The sequence below is a fragment of the Notamacropus eugenii genome, chromosome 4 (genome assembly GCF_028372415.1).
Source record: "Notamacropus eugenii isolate mMacEug1 chromosome 4, mMacEug1.pri_v2, whole genome shotgun sequence".
Lineage (NCBI taxonomy): Eukaryota > Metazoa > Chordata > Mammalia > Diprotodontia > Macropodidae > Notamacropus > Notamacropus eugenii.
Genome location: NC_092875.1, coordinates 355,908,853 through 355,925,995, shown reverse-complemented (window position 1 = coordinate 355,925,995; position 17,143 = coordinate 355,908,853). Strand labels below are relative to the sequence as shown.

The 17,143-nt window shown below is 35.9% G+C and overlaps 1 protein-coding gene across 1 annotated transcript in view; it reads right to left on the bottom strand.

Annotated features, from left to right (window-relative positions):
* Positions 1–16,851, bottom strand: part of ADCY2 (adenylate cyclase 2) — a 523,876-nt gene extending 507,025 nt beyond the window's left edge. Inside the window, exon 1 of the mRNA XM_072605397.1 lies at positions 16,606–16,851. Coding sequence (XP_072461498.1) covers positions 16,606–16,851 — 246 coding nt within the window. The remainder of the gene's footprint in view (positions 1–16,605) is intronic.
* Between the last annotated feature and the right edge of the window lie 292 nt (positions 16,852–17,143).

Below are 17,143 nucleotides of genomic sequence, written 5' to 3'. Positions count from 1 at the left end.
TCCGTCTTTTCTTTGCTTCTTTGTGAGTTCTTTTGTTCTCTGCTGTGCAACTTTTTATTTTGTTCTTTTTTCCCTCCCCCATCCTCAGAAGGCTACAATGAAGTTTAGATATGTTTCTCTATAGCTATAGATGCAGACATACATATATACATACATATATTTTTCCCCAACCTATTCTACACCCGATCTTTGGTTTTTATGGTTATGCATATCTCTCATTTTCTATTCCTCCTGCCTTCTCTATTTATCTTCTACTACCTTGCCCTACTATTACTTACCTACCCCCATCCAAGGATACTCTCCATCCTCCCATTACCATAAATCTAAACACCCTTCTATACCCTTCTTTTACCTATTTCCTCACCTTCCCCAGTCCCTCTCTTGTCCTCCCTCCTCCCTATACCTCTACTGCTTTTTTTCCTCTGAATTTAAAAGATTTTTATATTCTTCCAAATATATACAAACACATTCCTGATGCAACAACTACCAGCCCTCCTTCTGCATCTAATTCCTTTGTATCAATTCTTCCTCTTGTACTTGATTTGTATAAAATAATTACATTTTTTAGCTATTCTTAAATGGTTTTACTTTTAAAATTAATATCATAGTCAGGTTTACCCCAATCTGTTATGAACTATCCAATTATTAATAAGACTCTTGGACACCCATTTTACATATATAAAAGGCAAACAGTCTGTCTTTATGAATCCATTATAATCAGTCTTTGGTATATACCTTAGGTTTCTCTTGGTTCTTGTGTATTGAATCTTCTATTAAGTTCTGGATTTTTATTAACGAGGTCTAGAAAGTCTGAGAATTTTATCAAATTTCCACTTTTGTTCGTTACAAATAATGCTTAACTCTGCAGGGTATGATATTTTTGGCTGGAGCCCCTGTTCTTTTCATATTCAATGTATTGTCTTCCAAGACCTGCAGTCCTTTAATGTCTTTGCTATCAGGTCTTGGGTAATTCTAATTGTGACTCCATCATATTTAAACTGTTGTAATCCTGTGTTCTTAATATTTTATTCTTGAGCTGGGGGTTTCAGAATTTGATTATGATATTCCTGTGAGTTTTCCTCACAGGATCTCTTTTAAGTGGTGGTCAATGAATTTTTTTTGTATTTCTACCTCCCCCCCCTCCCCTTACTCTAATGCTTCAGGACAATTTTTCTTTAATTACTTCTTGTATTACTGTATCAAGATTCATTTTGTACCATAACTTTCAGTTAATCCAATTATTTTTTACATTTTCTCTTCTTCATCTATTCTCCAAATCTCTTGCTTTTCTTATAAAATGTTTCACTTTCTCTATTATTTTTCATTATTAATATTTTGTTTTATTATTTCTTGATCTCTTATAATTTCACTAGCTTCACCTTGCCCAACTCTAATTTTCAAGGTGTCATTTTTTTCCTTAAGATTCTGGATCTCCTTTTCTAATTGGTTGACTTTCCTTTCTTGTTTTCTTGGATTCTTCTCTATTTTTTAGTTTTTCCTCTGTCTTTGTCATTTGATTTTTAAAATCGTTTTAAAGATCTTTTATGAATTCTTTTTTGGGCAGGTGACCATTTGATATTACTCACTTTCACTTTCTTTATTTCAGTATCCTCTTCTGAAGATGAACCCTGGTCATTTCTATTCCCAAGATAGCTTTCTATGGTTTGATTCTTTCTCCTTAGCCTGTGCATTTTTTTAGTGGTAAAAGATTAATTTTTGTTATCACCTCTAGCCCTGGGATATAGGAAATCACGCCTCTTGCCCCAGATTTTCAGTTGTAGCTCAGAATGAAGGTCAAATCTCCAGCCTCCTGTAAGTGCCACAGTCAGAGATTTCCTGCCCCATGGCTTCTACACTCACCAGGCTAATGCAGGATTCTTCTCACCCCTTCAGCTCTTCACAACATAACTGGTTCAGGTGTTCCTTATCAGCATACGTTCCCTCAATCTTCATGGGCTCAGACCCCAACATGCCAGGGGTAAAATTTTTGTTTAAAAGGCTAGGGGCTTGTGGTTAAAATTGGAACCTAGCCTCACAAAGGACAGACTGAATGTTATAAGGCAATCAGAATAAGAGCTCTATAGGTAGTTTAGGAAAAAGCTACACACTACCCAAGGGGATCTTGATAAGTATCCCAGGAGAAGCAGAAAAAATTTCCAGAAACTAGGGATATATTACCCCATTGCCACATATTATTTCTAAGTGTTCGACCATTCCACATGGATTCTCTCTCTCTCTCTCTCTCTCTCTCTCTCTCTCTCTCTCTCTCTCTCTCTCTTCTCTCTCTCTCTCTCTCTCTCTCTCTCTCTCTCTCTTTCTCTCTCTCTTGCTTTGTCCCTTCCTCTCTCTCATACTCTATGTATGTGATACATACATTAACATGTATATATCAATATATATATACATTAATGGAATATCTGGACAAGTATACACACACACACACACACACATATATATATATATATACACATGCACACACAAATATATGTGTATATATAATTGTACACATATATATGTGTGTGTATGTATTTATACACACACATGTAATTATTTTTCCAGTCCTGTTATTCTTGGTCTGTAAACCATAAGGTCTTTACCCTCTCTCTGCCTCAGTTTTCTGAAAATATTATATATAAAGATATGTTGATATAACATATATCTATATAAAATATTAGTTGGAGAGTATGTCATGAACTTGCAAGTAGACGTAGTGCCAGTTGTTCCAACTATAATAACTTAGGTAATACATTTTGCTAAGTTTGTGTGACTGGTATCAACCAATAATCATGGAGGGAAGACTATTGATAGAAGGTTAGAAAAACAAGTCCCAAATACCTCAAGTTTACCCCTGGGGCTCTTGGGTGGAGATGGAGCAGGCATGCTCAGCCTGCCAATATAAGTAGGGGCTGGGAGATTGGCTTTAGATCATGAGTTACATATGCAAATATTTATATCTATTATATGGGCATGTTATTTCCCCCAATAGAATATAAGTTCCTTGATGGCAGAGAATATTTCATTATTGGTTTTGTATCCCTAGCACCTAGCAGAATGCTGGCATATAGTAGGTGCTAAAGTAATTCTTGTGGATTGATTGACTTTCTGTTATCTCTCTCTTTTCACCTCACTCCTCCGTTGTTTGCTTGTAGAGAGAGATCTCTCTCTTTCTCAACCCTCCCTCCTCCGTTGTTGTTGTTGAGCAGAGATCTCTCTCTTTCTCCTCCTCCTCCGTTGTCTCCATCCTCCAGTTGTTGTTGAGATGAGACAGATCCATCCATCCATCCATCTATCTATCTATCTATCTATCTATCTATCTATCTGTCTATCTGTCTGTCTATCTGCCTGTAATCTAATGAAGCCAGTTGGTGCAATGAACAGAGTGCTGGGCCTAAAGTCAGAAAGGCCTGATATCAAATCCAGCCTCAGATGCTCACTAGATGTGTGACCCTAGGAAAGTCCCTAAACCTCTCTCTGACTCAATTTTCTCAAGAGTAGAATGGAGATGACAATAGCATTAACCTCACAGGGTTATTGCAAGAATCAAATAAAACAATATTTGCAAAAACTTACCATAAAGCCTGGCACATAGTAAGTGATTTATAAATGCTTATTTCCTTTCCTACCCTTTTCTTCACTTCCTTAATGACACCTAAAACCTAAATTATAAGATTATTTTATTTTATAATTAATGGACTACCTGAATAATAATACACATATATGATTAAATGCACATGTACACATGTACATTTAAAATAAATAATTTCTCAAATCTTATTGTTCTTGGTTGATCACTACAAAAAGCATTCCAGTGGAATTCAAGGAATTTGTCATTTAATTCAGACCCAATCAACCCACACAATAAAGAGCTCATCATGGTTTTGCTAAGGATAGACACTTTCTACTAAAGCTATACTTTCCTTGCCATGTCAGGACTCCTGTTGTTATTCAGTTGTTTCAGTCATGTCTAACTTTTCATGACCTCATTTTGGGATTTTCTTGGAAGTGATCCTGAAGTAGTTTTCATTTTCCTTCTCCAGCTCATTTTACAGAAGAGGAAACTGAGTTAAATAGAGTTAAGTGACTTGCCCAGGGTCACACAAGTAGTAAGTGTCTGAGGCCAGATTTGGACTCATGAAGATAATTCTTCCTGACTTTAGGTCCAGTATTCTATACGCTATAACACCCATCTGCTACTTGGAACTAAACTACTGTTTTACCTACAGTTTTGAGTTTGTCTTTTGCTGTTGTTTTTGCTATTATGATTCCACTGCAAGACTGGGAATAGACGGACACCTAGGGTGTAACAAATTAGATGGTACAAAGAAGGGCATTTCTCAAAATTACTTTTTAGAGATACCCATATTTTTGATGACAAGAAATTCACCTTCATATTTATTTAGAAGTAAGTCTTTTCACTTGAGGTAGGTACAGTGAAGGCTCAAAGGTTCAGTTAGGTCAGTAAGACTAGGGCACAGCAGGGAGGAGTTGCAATTTTCATACCTTACCTAATTGTCTTGTCTACGCTTTGCTTGCTTGCTAGCAAACAGTCCTTGTAGTAGGAGAAGGGAATTAAAAAGCAAACAGTTTTATTTCTGAAAATTGGGATAGTACTATACCATATCTCACCATATTTCTAGCACTGATAATTAATAAAGATTTCAACTAACACAAATTCAATTAATGTAGTCTAATTTTATTTTTTTACAATTTCTCGCTTCAATTTCTATCCAATGATCAATCAACTCTCTAAGATTCAATTTAACAAAATATTTTATTATAGACTTACTATCATCCTGGGAACTAAGGAACTAAGCACTTAGAAAGATATTTTTAAAATGCATAATAAAACACAAACAAACATTCATTTCATGGATGACTCATGAGCTGGATTAAAATGCACAAGTGCCACAAATATATTTGTATTATCATGTAGGATCACTTAAATACGTGGAAAAACTAACGCCTGATTTCTCTTTCTTTCAATTCCAATCACAACCCCGCTTTTCTCTGCTCTTCATTCTCTTTCACTTATGACTATTTTCCTGTCTTCTCAGTTTCTTTGTAATCCTCTTATCCATCTATCCCTTTTTCCCTTTGGCCTCCTTTCTCAAAGCTTTCTCCCAAGGACTTTTCTGACTACCAGAATGATGACTATTTTTGTATTTTCAATAATCCTTTTTCTTTTTTCTTGCTTACCTCAATAAGTTTGAAGGTCTTCCTGGATTTGTAACGCTCAATCTTTATCTGTGACCTATATTATATTTTGTTTCTGAAATGTTTTTTTCTATGCTCAAATCATGATTAGTTGTGACCCTGAGCTGTCAACAGCATGAAGAATGACAGAAATGAAAACATTGACTGTTTTGAAGAAGCAATCTGTTTTCAGACACTTGAAATATATAGTAAAAGTCTTGCCCCAATTTGGTAGTCATATAGCCCATAGCCCTATGCATTTTTCAAAGTACTTTCACTATCATTTCCTTGTCATCAAATGATACTTCATTTGTACCTATATACCGTACTACAAATTAATTTTTAGCAAAGCTTTTGTTTATGTATTACAATCTTCTACTAGTCTCAAGGCTCCAGGAGTGGAGACCATCTCTTAGCCAAAGTCTCTATCTCTGGTTACTCTAGGACAAAAGACTCTCATGACAAAACTTGCCCCCTGTTCTCTGACTTCTGATTCCCTTCCTAGCACTTTGCTTTTAGAATTTTCTATGCAGGCTGGGCTTGATAAATGTTCATTGCTAAATTAAACGGAATTGAAAACATTGGCTCAGCCTCTTTGCTGTAGTATGTTACTTCATTCTAACAGCTACGACATTGTTTCAGTTTTATTCTCCATGTTTTATGGCAATAGACACACAGAAAGGTCACACTCAGGCTTGCAGTAAGTCAATGAGGGAATGAGGCTTAATATTCAACACTGTATTGTCTACTAATTAACCTCTCAGTCACACTCATCCTCTTTACATAATAATTTATTTGCATTTGATTCTCAGGCTGGATGACTTCTGCAGTTCCTGCACAGCCCAAACTGTTCATTTTGTTCTAATAATATTTTGAGTCTGTTATTTTCTATTTCATTTGTAATATCTACAGCTCATTGACAATTTAGAATATTTCATTTTTTTTTCCTTTCATTGATATTGATAGTTTTGTTAATGGCACATGAAATGAAAAAAAAATATAATCCTCTGGGGCAAGAACATAAGAATGAAACACAAGAGTTTTGAGCTCTGATTCACCTTAAAGGTAACTCTATCGGTAGCATGCAAAAACCTATCTGGCTGATGAAAAATCATTTGGAATTTTCCCTCCAGTTCCTTATAACCATGTACCCATGTTATAAAGAACAATGATTTGTCATCTCCATCAAGGATAGACCAGTCTACTTAATCTAAGAATGGTTAAGATGATGGGAGAGCAATGTAAAAAGGGAATTCTCTTATGGATTAGTGCAATACTTTAGTTTGTAACTCAGTGGATTTCCCCCCCCCCCCTTTATTAAATGTATCAAGTGAACATTATGAGCTTTTTTGTTTTCTTGCATTAACAATCTTGAATATGCTTGGCTTCAAAGGAAATGTCCTGTTATATATGTCCTATTCTTTTAAAGAGAATTCTGGATCAGTGATTGAACATTTCTTGTTATAGTCTTCATGTTTGTTAAAGATGATAATTTTAGTTCAATGAAACAAGTTAAAGAAAGTCAATAAAGAAACCAACAATAACATAACAGGCAGGATTTTAAAATGATGGAATTGCTAAAACAAGGAACAAACTCAGCATGTGTCCCCTTAAACTTCGTAGTTGATGAAATCTTGGCCTATGGGACTACTTCTGCATCATTGTTTACCATGCATTTTTTGGTCAATTTGTTGGTCTGGGAAGTCTTCTCCACTTTCAGATCAGGAAACCACTTTAGAGCTTAGGAAATGGTAGGAAAAATGGAGTCGTTCAGTAGACAATCTCCCTCCTTCCTCATTCCTTCTGTTCTTCTTCATCCCCAAACCCTTTGAAAGAATTCAAAAGGTGAGTAAGAGTTGGGGTAGAAAGACCTAGGTAAGAGGAAGATGTAGCCTCCTGCATCTAGTACTGGCGACAAAATTCATCTCTGTTTGAACCTCTAAGAAGCCCATTTATAAAGGTAAATGTAAAAGCTCTAAGGAGAAGTCTTGGCTAGTCTCACTCTCTGGTGCTTACCTTTCTTCCTTGCTCTATGCATGTAGTCCTAAAGACTCTTCAAAATGCAGCTAACAAGTATACTCACAGAACACATCTCCCTTTCATCTAAGATTTGTTTGAGATAACATGAAGTTAGGACAAAGCAACAAGAAAGTGTGAAAATGTTTTTTTGTAGTACTATACAAATAGAACAATCTACCTGAAAACCGCTCTCTTCTCATTCTACCCACTGCAATATGATTTTGCTCTTAAGGCAGTAAAATTTGGGGCATAGTTTGGATTAGTGAAAGATTAGTCAGGTGTATGCTGAAAAAAAAAATCTCTGTTAAATCCAACATTACCAGTTGTTTGATGTTTAAATTCTAAACTAATGAACTGCAGATAAAAAAATTACTTATTTTTAGTCAATTTGTATAAAATTATCTTACAGCAATAGATTTGAGGAATACTAAGGTTGCTATGTGCCTCATTCAACTGAAATAGAATTGGAAATTCTTATATAAACAGTCAATATTTGATTTTTCAGAAAGTGATTATCCAGTTTGTGACTCACCCCAATAGTTTGTTTTTCTTCCTTGTGTACCTTCTTATTGGTTTCCTAATTATTGAAACTGACTTCAAATTGATGAGGGCTAGAAGAGGGGTTGAGACCCTCACAAAGACCAGAGTACAGGGGCAGGTCACCTGGAATGAATTCTTGGACTCAAGCATTCTTGAGGTCAAGGTAAAGATTTATTACACTTTTCAGCAGGAAAGAGTTCTTAGGGAACCTGTGATTTGAATGGGGTAGAAGTAAACTTTATACAGGATATTCTATAGTAAAACATGTACCAAATATGCTAACTAATACAGGATATTCTATAGTAAAACATGTACCAAATATGCTAACTAATATGGGATTAGGTTAGGGAGTAGTTAAGCAGTGTTTAGTTCTTAAAGGAACAAATACTTTTAGTATCTACTGTGTATTTTACTCAGAGTTCATTGGAAAATAGCCCAAGGAAGTAGTGCTATATGGAGGTGTGGTTTTAGGCCTGAAACATCAATAAGTCAACTAGTGGTCAAGACTGACTAAGGAATACCAGGCTGCTCTCATCAATGGCTTGTTAGACAAGACAAATGTAAAGGAGTATAGGCATGTCTAAGTCTATTACACACATGATTGATCAGTGAGTAGTAAATGTCATTATCACCCAGTACACAGCCCTTTTAGCCAATACACAGCTGGTTCAGACTAATAAGTTCTACGGGTGCAGTTGGCTACCATATCAAGAAAAGCACTTTGAGGCTAGCAAGAAATGTGAGTGATTTTAGAATTGGGGCCCAAGCACATGCACCCAAGTACCACATCAAAATGATATACAATATTCCTCCCCAGAAGAGACAAGCCCCAGTCAATTAATTTTATTTCTTGTTAACAGTTTTGGAAGAGGTTTGGATGGGGAGAATTGAAAAACAATGCATGTCTTCTCAATTTCAGTCATCTCCTAACATCTTCAATCTGACATCAGTTCAGATTTGGCTTAGACACTACCTACGTGATACTGTAGAAATTATTTAGCATGTATCTGCCTCAGTTCTCTCAAATGTCAAAAGCAGAAAAAAACAGCACCTAACTCCCAGAGCTGCTGTGAAAATCAAATGAGATAATATGTATAAGGTACTTAGCAGAGTATCTGACAAACAGTAGGTGTTTAATAAGCGTTTATTTACTTTTCTTGTCTCCATTAAAACACTATACTTTATTATAGTGTGCTGGTTTGTTATTCTGGGTTTTTAAACACTGTTAGTGAATTCTGATAGGTTCTGAGCTTTTTGCATGAGAATGACTTTATACCTGTTAAACCTGACTTGGCAGAGTAAACAAAACTATTTATCATCAAGAGGCCAGTCATTAAAAGGTGATTTTTTTGGCCTCAGAAACTCGTGAAACCACCTTTCTAAGACGTGGAGGGATTGTAATGTGTCACACTGGAGGGAGCAAGTCCTCACATTGGTGAAATTAAAAATATTTTTGACACTCAGGATGATCTTGTTTCACTGGAAAACTGAAGGTTTGTTTTATTAAACAGCTACAATTGGTCTAGACCAGAGGGACAACATGGAATACACAATGAAATCTTGGAGTCCAGAAAAGCTGGGTTCAAATCCTACTTCCTACTCATACCGGCAGTGTGACCAGAAAAGTCTTTTAAATTCCAGGGGCCTAGGCATCAATTTAAGACTATAAGTTGCAGGATAGTTAACTGCATTGGAGGAGAGGGTTTCTTCACCAGTAATTAGTTGCTTATTCCAAGAAAATCATAAATGCTTATCACACAAACAGTAAAACAACTCTATTTACCATTCTCTACACTCTAAAATTAGTCATATAACTATCATTTTGTAGCCCAAATCACAGTAGTATGCAGCTTTATGAATAACCTCTTCTCCAGTAAAATTGATTGGTGCTAGGAATTTAAGAAAACATATCTCACAATCAATTCATCATCATTGGATGATTATCTACCATGTTTCTGAAACTGGGCTATTTGTTACTGAAGATATGAGAGAATATTAGATGGAACATTTGCTCTCAAGGATACTTATATTCTAGGCAAGAAGCAAGAAGAACGCATAAAACAATTCAAATAATTTCAGCCAGAATATAATTATGGGCACTGCAATATCTAGTGCTTCTGGTCCAAAGGGTAAACAGAGAAGAATACTGATTAAGTGAATGGGATAACAGACGGACATCAGATTTCAGAACTTAAGACACCATGAAAAAATGGGCATGCATTGGAGTATGGTGACTTGGAGAGAAAACAGATATCCCAGAAGAACCTGCAATATCACTTACAGGAAAAGCTCACTTGGTTTACTGCTCTAGAGAAGGTCCAGTTTGTTGAGGAACTTAATTGAAAACAACTTCCAGGATCAGAAAGACCATTTTAAAGTAATTATTCTTGTTAACTGAGCTCAGTTGTTTCTACTGAATATATATTTGTACATATATATGTATATATGTATGCATATATATACATGCACACAGACACACACACATATATGTATATACACATACACACAGGATGTGTGTTGTTTACATTAAAAATATACCTCATAGCTGACATAGACATATACGTATGTAGGTATACATACCTATGTGTACATATATATGTGTGTGTGTGTGTGTGTATATACATACGTACATACCCCCAAAATTTCAGCACCCCTGGACAAAGCCTCAGTCATACTAGCCTAGTTGCAGTTAAAATGTGTCATATGAAAAGATGCACTGGAAAAAATACAATGTTTAGAGTCAGTGGACTTATGTTCAAATCTAAACTCTGCCCTCTTTCTATCTGTGATCCTGGGGAAGTTGCCTAAATTCTCTGGACTTCAGTTTCCTGACATAAAATTAATGAGTTTGATAAGATGACCTCTAAAATCCTCTGAGGTTCTAAATGTATTAGACGGTAATTAGAAGTTATAAAGATAAATAATAGATATAGATATAGATAATTGGTCATTGCCCTTGAAATACTTAGGGTAATTACACGATGCTATTTTGGCACTTCAGTAATTGAATCTCCTTTGATGTGGACCCACCACACAGACCCACCTTACAGTGAATTTCCCTTTCTAATGAATAGTTTCATTATAGAATGGAAAACATGCTAACTTATACCCTTGGATTTCTTGTCACTGCTAATTATTGATGAAGTCACATCAATGTCATGGACACAGTCATGTTAAAAGTAAAATGGGGTACATTTTCCCCTGTGGTACTGTTAACTTAATATTGTTATAAGGTGAATGTTGTATTAAATTAGAGAGAATTACTGGGTTGTACTTAGAGCCTATTTGGAGATCTTACTGGAATATACACGGTGTGGAAGATACTCCTTCTAAAACACAAAGGTACGTTGATAATTGCTATAATGACTTTGGAAAATATTTACCATATTTTTGAAAACACACACACACACACACACACACAAAACCCCCTCACACATATACAAAATGGAAGAATGAACTGAACAAGTGCAACGATAAGCTTTGAGGTATATTTTTAATGTAAACAAAAGTCCAATCCAGAAATTTAAAAAAAATAGATGAGGAAGGCATGGAATTAATGTAAACAATTATAAACCTATTTATGCCCCAATAGTGTATAACAAAAGTATTTCTAAAACTAATTAAAACAAGATTTTTTAAACCACAAAGTGGTTCTGTCCAATTCTCCTAACTCTTTAAGAAGCAACAATCTATAGAAATTTCAGCTTTCATTTCTCAATGTGTAGAACATATGAGGATACCATCAATACCTATACCAAGAAATTCTAAGCAGGTCCAGCTAGCTTATGGAAACCTGTATTTAACTGTTATCCAAGGACTGGCCTGGCCAGACAATTAGCTAGCTGGAAAATAACATTTCTTTTTTCAGCCACAGTCACTCATGATTATGTCTTGAGATACAATAGGGTTATAAATTGTGTCAAGGGAAGGAGTATTCAATTAGATGAAAAAGGATAGTTGAAGTATTCAGGCAAGAGAATGGATGAGACACAGTTGGAACCAATAGCACATCTGTTTTTTTCCAAAAATTGGATAAAGTGCATCACAAAAGTATCTGTAACAATCATAATCCTATCCCTTACCCACGCCCAGTGGAACTTCTCAGAACATGCACCTGTGCCTTCATATCTCAACAATAGCAAGGGAAGAGTAACTGTACATAGAACTCTTTTCAATAAGGGATTTTTGTGCATGGTACCCCCATCTCTCCCTCTGTCTTTCCCTTTTCTCTCCCACTTTGAGTCTGGGAAAAAAAATTCTATTTCCTCATTCTCGCAATAACTCACCTGGAAGAAAATCCATCTGATTGTTACGGAAAGAACATCATAGTTTTTTAGAGAATTTTATTATTGGGAGCTACTGATACTTTCAATAAGGTTTCAATCTTCATATTAAAAAAAAACAAAGCAAAACAAATTAATTCTATTAAAAAAAAACAACCCTAAAGTGAGACATCTTAGTAATGAAATATTAAAAGCAAATGTGAATATTTAATTATTATCCCATCTAGCAGTTGTAAAGGAAGAAGATAGACCTTATCTTGCATCCAAATCTTCTATATATGTGAGAGAAAAAGGAGAGAAAGAAATTGATTTGAAAGATGGAATAATATCTAAGGTGGAGGTGAGGCAGATTACCAAATTACTTGGAGTTTACTTCTTAGTATTCTCATTATTTTTCTATTATGCCTAGACCCAATGACTTTTTGAAAACTCCATCAACCCTATATTTACTGAAAACATAAATTATTTTCTAGGTTTTTAGAAAAGAAATGCAATAGAAAACATTTAAGTGTTAAAAAAGTATAGTTTAAAATGTATCTTGTCAACATGAAAATTATATTTCTAATCTCTATTTGGAACATAAACTGACTCTTAGTATAATGTATTTGTCTGAAAGCAAGTCTAAGTGTGTCCAGTTGGTATTTTATCTTTTTATCAAAAGAGCATGTCAAGGTTTTATTCCAAACCTGAATCTGTGTAGAAAAGATATGAATATGTACATGTGGAAATAAGGATTTTAGTTTTGTGGAAAATCATTCACATTCCTGCAAGTAAAAGTAAGTTTTAAAAAAGTAAGAAAAAGGAGAATGAGGAGGAGATGGAGAAAAAAACTTAAGATTCAATCTCATTGCATTAATGCATTGACATTTGTAAAGAGCAAATTGTCTATTAATTTGAATATTCAGAATAAACTATGAGTTCTGTTTACATTATTTTAAACTTTCAGACAGTTTTAAACAAATAAAGATTATCCTAATAGTCAAATTAATTTTAAGGAACAAGAAAAATTATAATTAAGATTTGTGGTTTACACTTCAGATTTATTTGCAAATTTTACCTATAATTACTTGAAAATTGTCTTAACCAAATTATTTATGAATCAGAAATTGGGATGATTATTGAAATGAAGTGAAATACTTTTGGAATTCTGCAAAATTAAAACAATGCTAAATTAAAATGAAGTTATAGTCTCTTTCATTACTTATTTCATTTTGCATCACAAGCAAAGGCGTGCACACAGACAAAAGTTATGTGCTAGAAACATTCTAGAATGACTGCTTTAAATCAAATATTCTATGAAACTATAGTTGTTTATTAAGGAATTGGCCAGACTTTTTCTACTACTAAGACCTGATGAAAGTCTGTTAATCTAAATCAGACACATTCAGGGGAAAATAAGGAAACAGTCCAAGATTTCAGGCAGCAAAAAATAGATCTTAGCTCCTGAATTACATCACAGCCAAGCTATTCTAGTAAAGTGCTTTAAGGTGGAAATCTGGGCAATATCCCAAAGGAAATATTTCAATATCCTGAGATGGAAGTCTCCAAAGACAAACTTTGCTTCAGTTTTACAAAGAAATCATCCTAGGCCCATGAAAGCACTACAACTTCAAATGAAACTGCCTCTTCTTGTGAAGCTCCCCAACTAGACTTCATCTGACTTTGAGTTATAATAAGGTTTAATATGACGTCTTAACAACAACAAAAAATCACAAGGTAACAGAATTCCCATAAGTGTCTTAGCACCTTCCAAGAGTCTAGCATAAGAAAATAATGCACTTAAGAGTTGTTTCTCTCTGATCTGATTATCCAGTTAGAAAATTCACTCAGGATTCTGCTTTCAGTAGTCAAATAGAGCAATTATATTTGTCAAAGTAGATTTAATCTTATGTTCTTGCAACAAAGGAGATCGCTAAGGTGGATTGGTATGATGATTGGCATAGAAAGGAACCAGACCATAAAGAAATAGGCTGGTATTGCCATGTTTGATTTTACTCATCGTTGGCTCTGAGGTTTCTTTACAAATATTCTAAAGGGAGAGGCAACAGAAAGCATTAAAAATGAGAAGTTAGAAATGAGTGGTTTTAAATAAAGAATAATTGTCAAAGCTATCACTAATATTTTTTAAAAGTGTATAATAGTTAAACAAAACATGATATATAGAAATTATTTTGCCTTGTGATACAATGGAAAGCACATCTCACTCTGGCATGAAGGGACCAGGATTTAAATCCTATCTTTGGCTTGTATGACTTTAAGTAAGTTACCTGGCCTCCTTTTTCTCCTCTATAAGACAAATGCTTTGAACTAGATGCCCTCTGTGATTTCCTCCCAGCTCTAGTGCTGTGATCCAGTCCACAAATCAAGTGCAATGAAGTTAAAGAAATAACTTGGATTGGCTTTTCCACGCAAAAAGTTGATTAACCTTTTATCAGTTTCCATGATAAAATGTTAAAATAATTATAATATTTATTTAGAAAAAGATCAAGATTAAAAGGAGTCCCAACTGCATACTTACATTTAAACATGTATGCTATAAATAGATGGTCACCTGATCTCCATTCCCACTTACAAGGAAACAAATGAGCATTATGGATTTAGAAATGGATTTAAGCAGGAACTTCCTGAAGGTGAGGGCTATTTAATGTGTTGAGCTAGTAAGGGAAGTTATGGATTTTCCTCCCTTAGAGGCAGTAAAACATGTACCACACACATGGAGGAGGAGAGAGGCAGAGAGAGAGAGAGAGAGAGAGAGAGAGAGAGAGAGAACTACTTGGTTTTCAAGACTGTCTTTCAAGAAGAGAATGAAGCACCACTTGAGGTCCTTTCTAATTCTGGGATTAAAGAATATCTCAGTGAAAGAAATAAATGTACCATGAATAGAAATATTTAAAACATGGCCAAAATACCCTAGAGAATGAATACCAGAAAGAACTGCCCTAGGCAGATAGACAGTAGGGATCTGTTGGGTCTTTTTTTTTTTTTTTTTTTTAGTTTTTTATTATGTTCTCACATGTGTGGACTGATACCAAAATATCCACTCCCTTATGCTTTGATGGTCATATTGTCTTTCTCCTATCCAAGAAACTAAGTGTCATATCTTGACAATAAAATAGATTATCTTGCCTCACCAAACAAACACAAAGGAATACCTAGTAACCCTCTAATGGTAAACGTTCAGCATCACCAATAAGTAAAAAGGGAGCACTAGCTGTTTCAAAAAAAAACAAAAAACAAAAAACACCCAAACATTTCCAAACACCAAGGAAGCTTTCAATTACACCTAACAGAAAAATAAAAGGTAAACAACCACTTTGTTGGCCCATTTCTTTCTAAATAAGAAGTATCCTTTTCTTTGACAGAGCTTCAAACATCATGAGTTAATTCAGAAAATACCACCTAGAATAGAAAGAGACAGAAAGAGATAGAGAAAACGGAGAAGCACAAACAGAAACAAAGAGGAGGGTCAAAGACTAAAACAGACACACAAAAAGGGACAGAAGGAGAAAGAAGAGAAGCAAACAGAAAGAGAAAGTGAGAAAGAAAAAAGACAAAGAGAAATAATAGAGTAACCAAATATATGTCTTAGAACAATAAATGCCTTAGAACAAATACTGTATTTATCCTTGTATGGAGTAAAACTTTGAACTGTAAATAAGAAAAAGAACCAGTGACAGGAATTTACTGCCCTCTACAGACTCGCCCTTTCTATTCATCAAGTGTACAGACCTATAGATTTTTGCTTGGAAATATAAACTGGTAATTGACATCATTTTTTCGAGGCATTATATTCCTCATAGTCCTGAAAGCCACATTTAAAAAGTTCACTAAACAAATAGTAAAGAGGATGAACTTTCCCCTCATGAAATTTGTGTAATGGTTTATTTTGAATATTAGTTCATTATCAATTATTTGCGCATTACAAATTAAGAAAAAACCTTTCCTTTTCTTTCCATACTAAAATCTTATCATTCCTTTTTACTTAAGGTTTTTTTTTTTTGTCATTTTCAAGTCATGTTTTTACATAACAAAATGCCACAATAGTGATTGTTCCAATGGAAAGCCTAAGAGCCAATGAATTAGTGAAGCAAGCCCAAAGAATTTGTCAATTGAGTTTGATCCCATTCTAACACGAAGTTCAAAGCTGTCTGACTTGGTAAAATGGGAATATGGTGTTTGAGAAGAAGCACCAGAACAAGCAAGTCCTGTCGTCCTGAAAACTCTGCAACTTTATTTTCGTCTAATGCCTTCCAAGATAACTTTTTTTCTTTCCACAAGCCTTTCTCTGGGCCAGGAAGAGAGACCAATATTCAAGGAGAGCAGAGAGAAAGGGAGCCAGAGAGGAAGGGGAGGACGGCTGGGGATTTAAGTAGAGAAGGAAAGATGTACACTCAGCTAGGACGAGACTGAAAGGCAAAAGCTTCAACCGGGGACAGTCTGGTCTAAGGAGATTGACTCTACAGAAGGGGTAAGAGGCAAGGAGTGGACGGTAAAGCCATAGCACCCAAGAGGAGAGAGGACCGTAAGGGTCTGGGGTGCTGGAGTGCGGGGATACAGGAAAGGGACTTACCAGCCCCAAAGCAAAGAAGACGGAGAGGAGGGCTAGGCAGGCGCCCATGATAATTAGCAACAGGAAGACGATGAGTGGGTGCTGCTGGCTCATACAGTAGTAGGACTCGTAGAGCCAGTCCCGGGACTTGTGCAGCCGGCCACCACAGCCACCAGCTCCGGCCCCGGAGCCACTGTCGCCTCCACCCGCGGCAGCCTCTGCCCTGTCCAGCAGATAGCGGCGCCTTCTCATCGCTTCTTGCCACATCGGTGCAAGTCTCAGGCCGAACCCGGCGCCGACTTGTGCAGCTGCTTCCTCAGTCCTTTTTCTGTAGCCCACTTCCCACTTGGCTGCCCGGTGCTCAAATGCCAAAGCCAAAAAGAAGAGAGAAGTCCTCTCAGAACTGGTGTGGACAGGGAGAATGAGCTCTCAGCCCTGGAGGTTCTGGCCAGGGGGGCGGGAGACAAGGGACCTTCCGACTCTGGTCAGTGGCCGGGCAGCTAGGAGCATGGTGCTGCTTGTGGGACGGCGAGATGCTGCCGTCGCCGCCGCCGCTCCT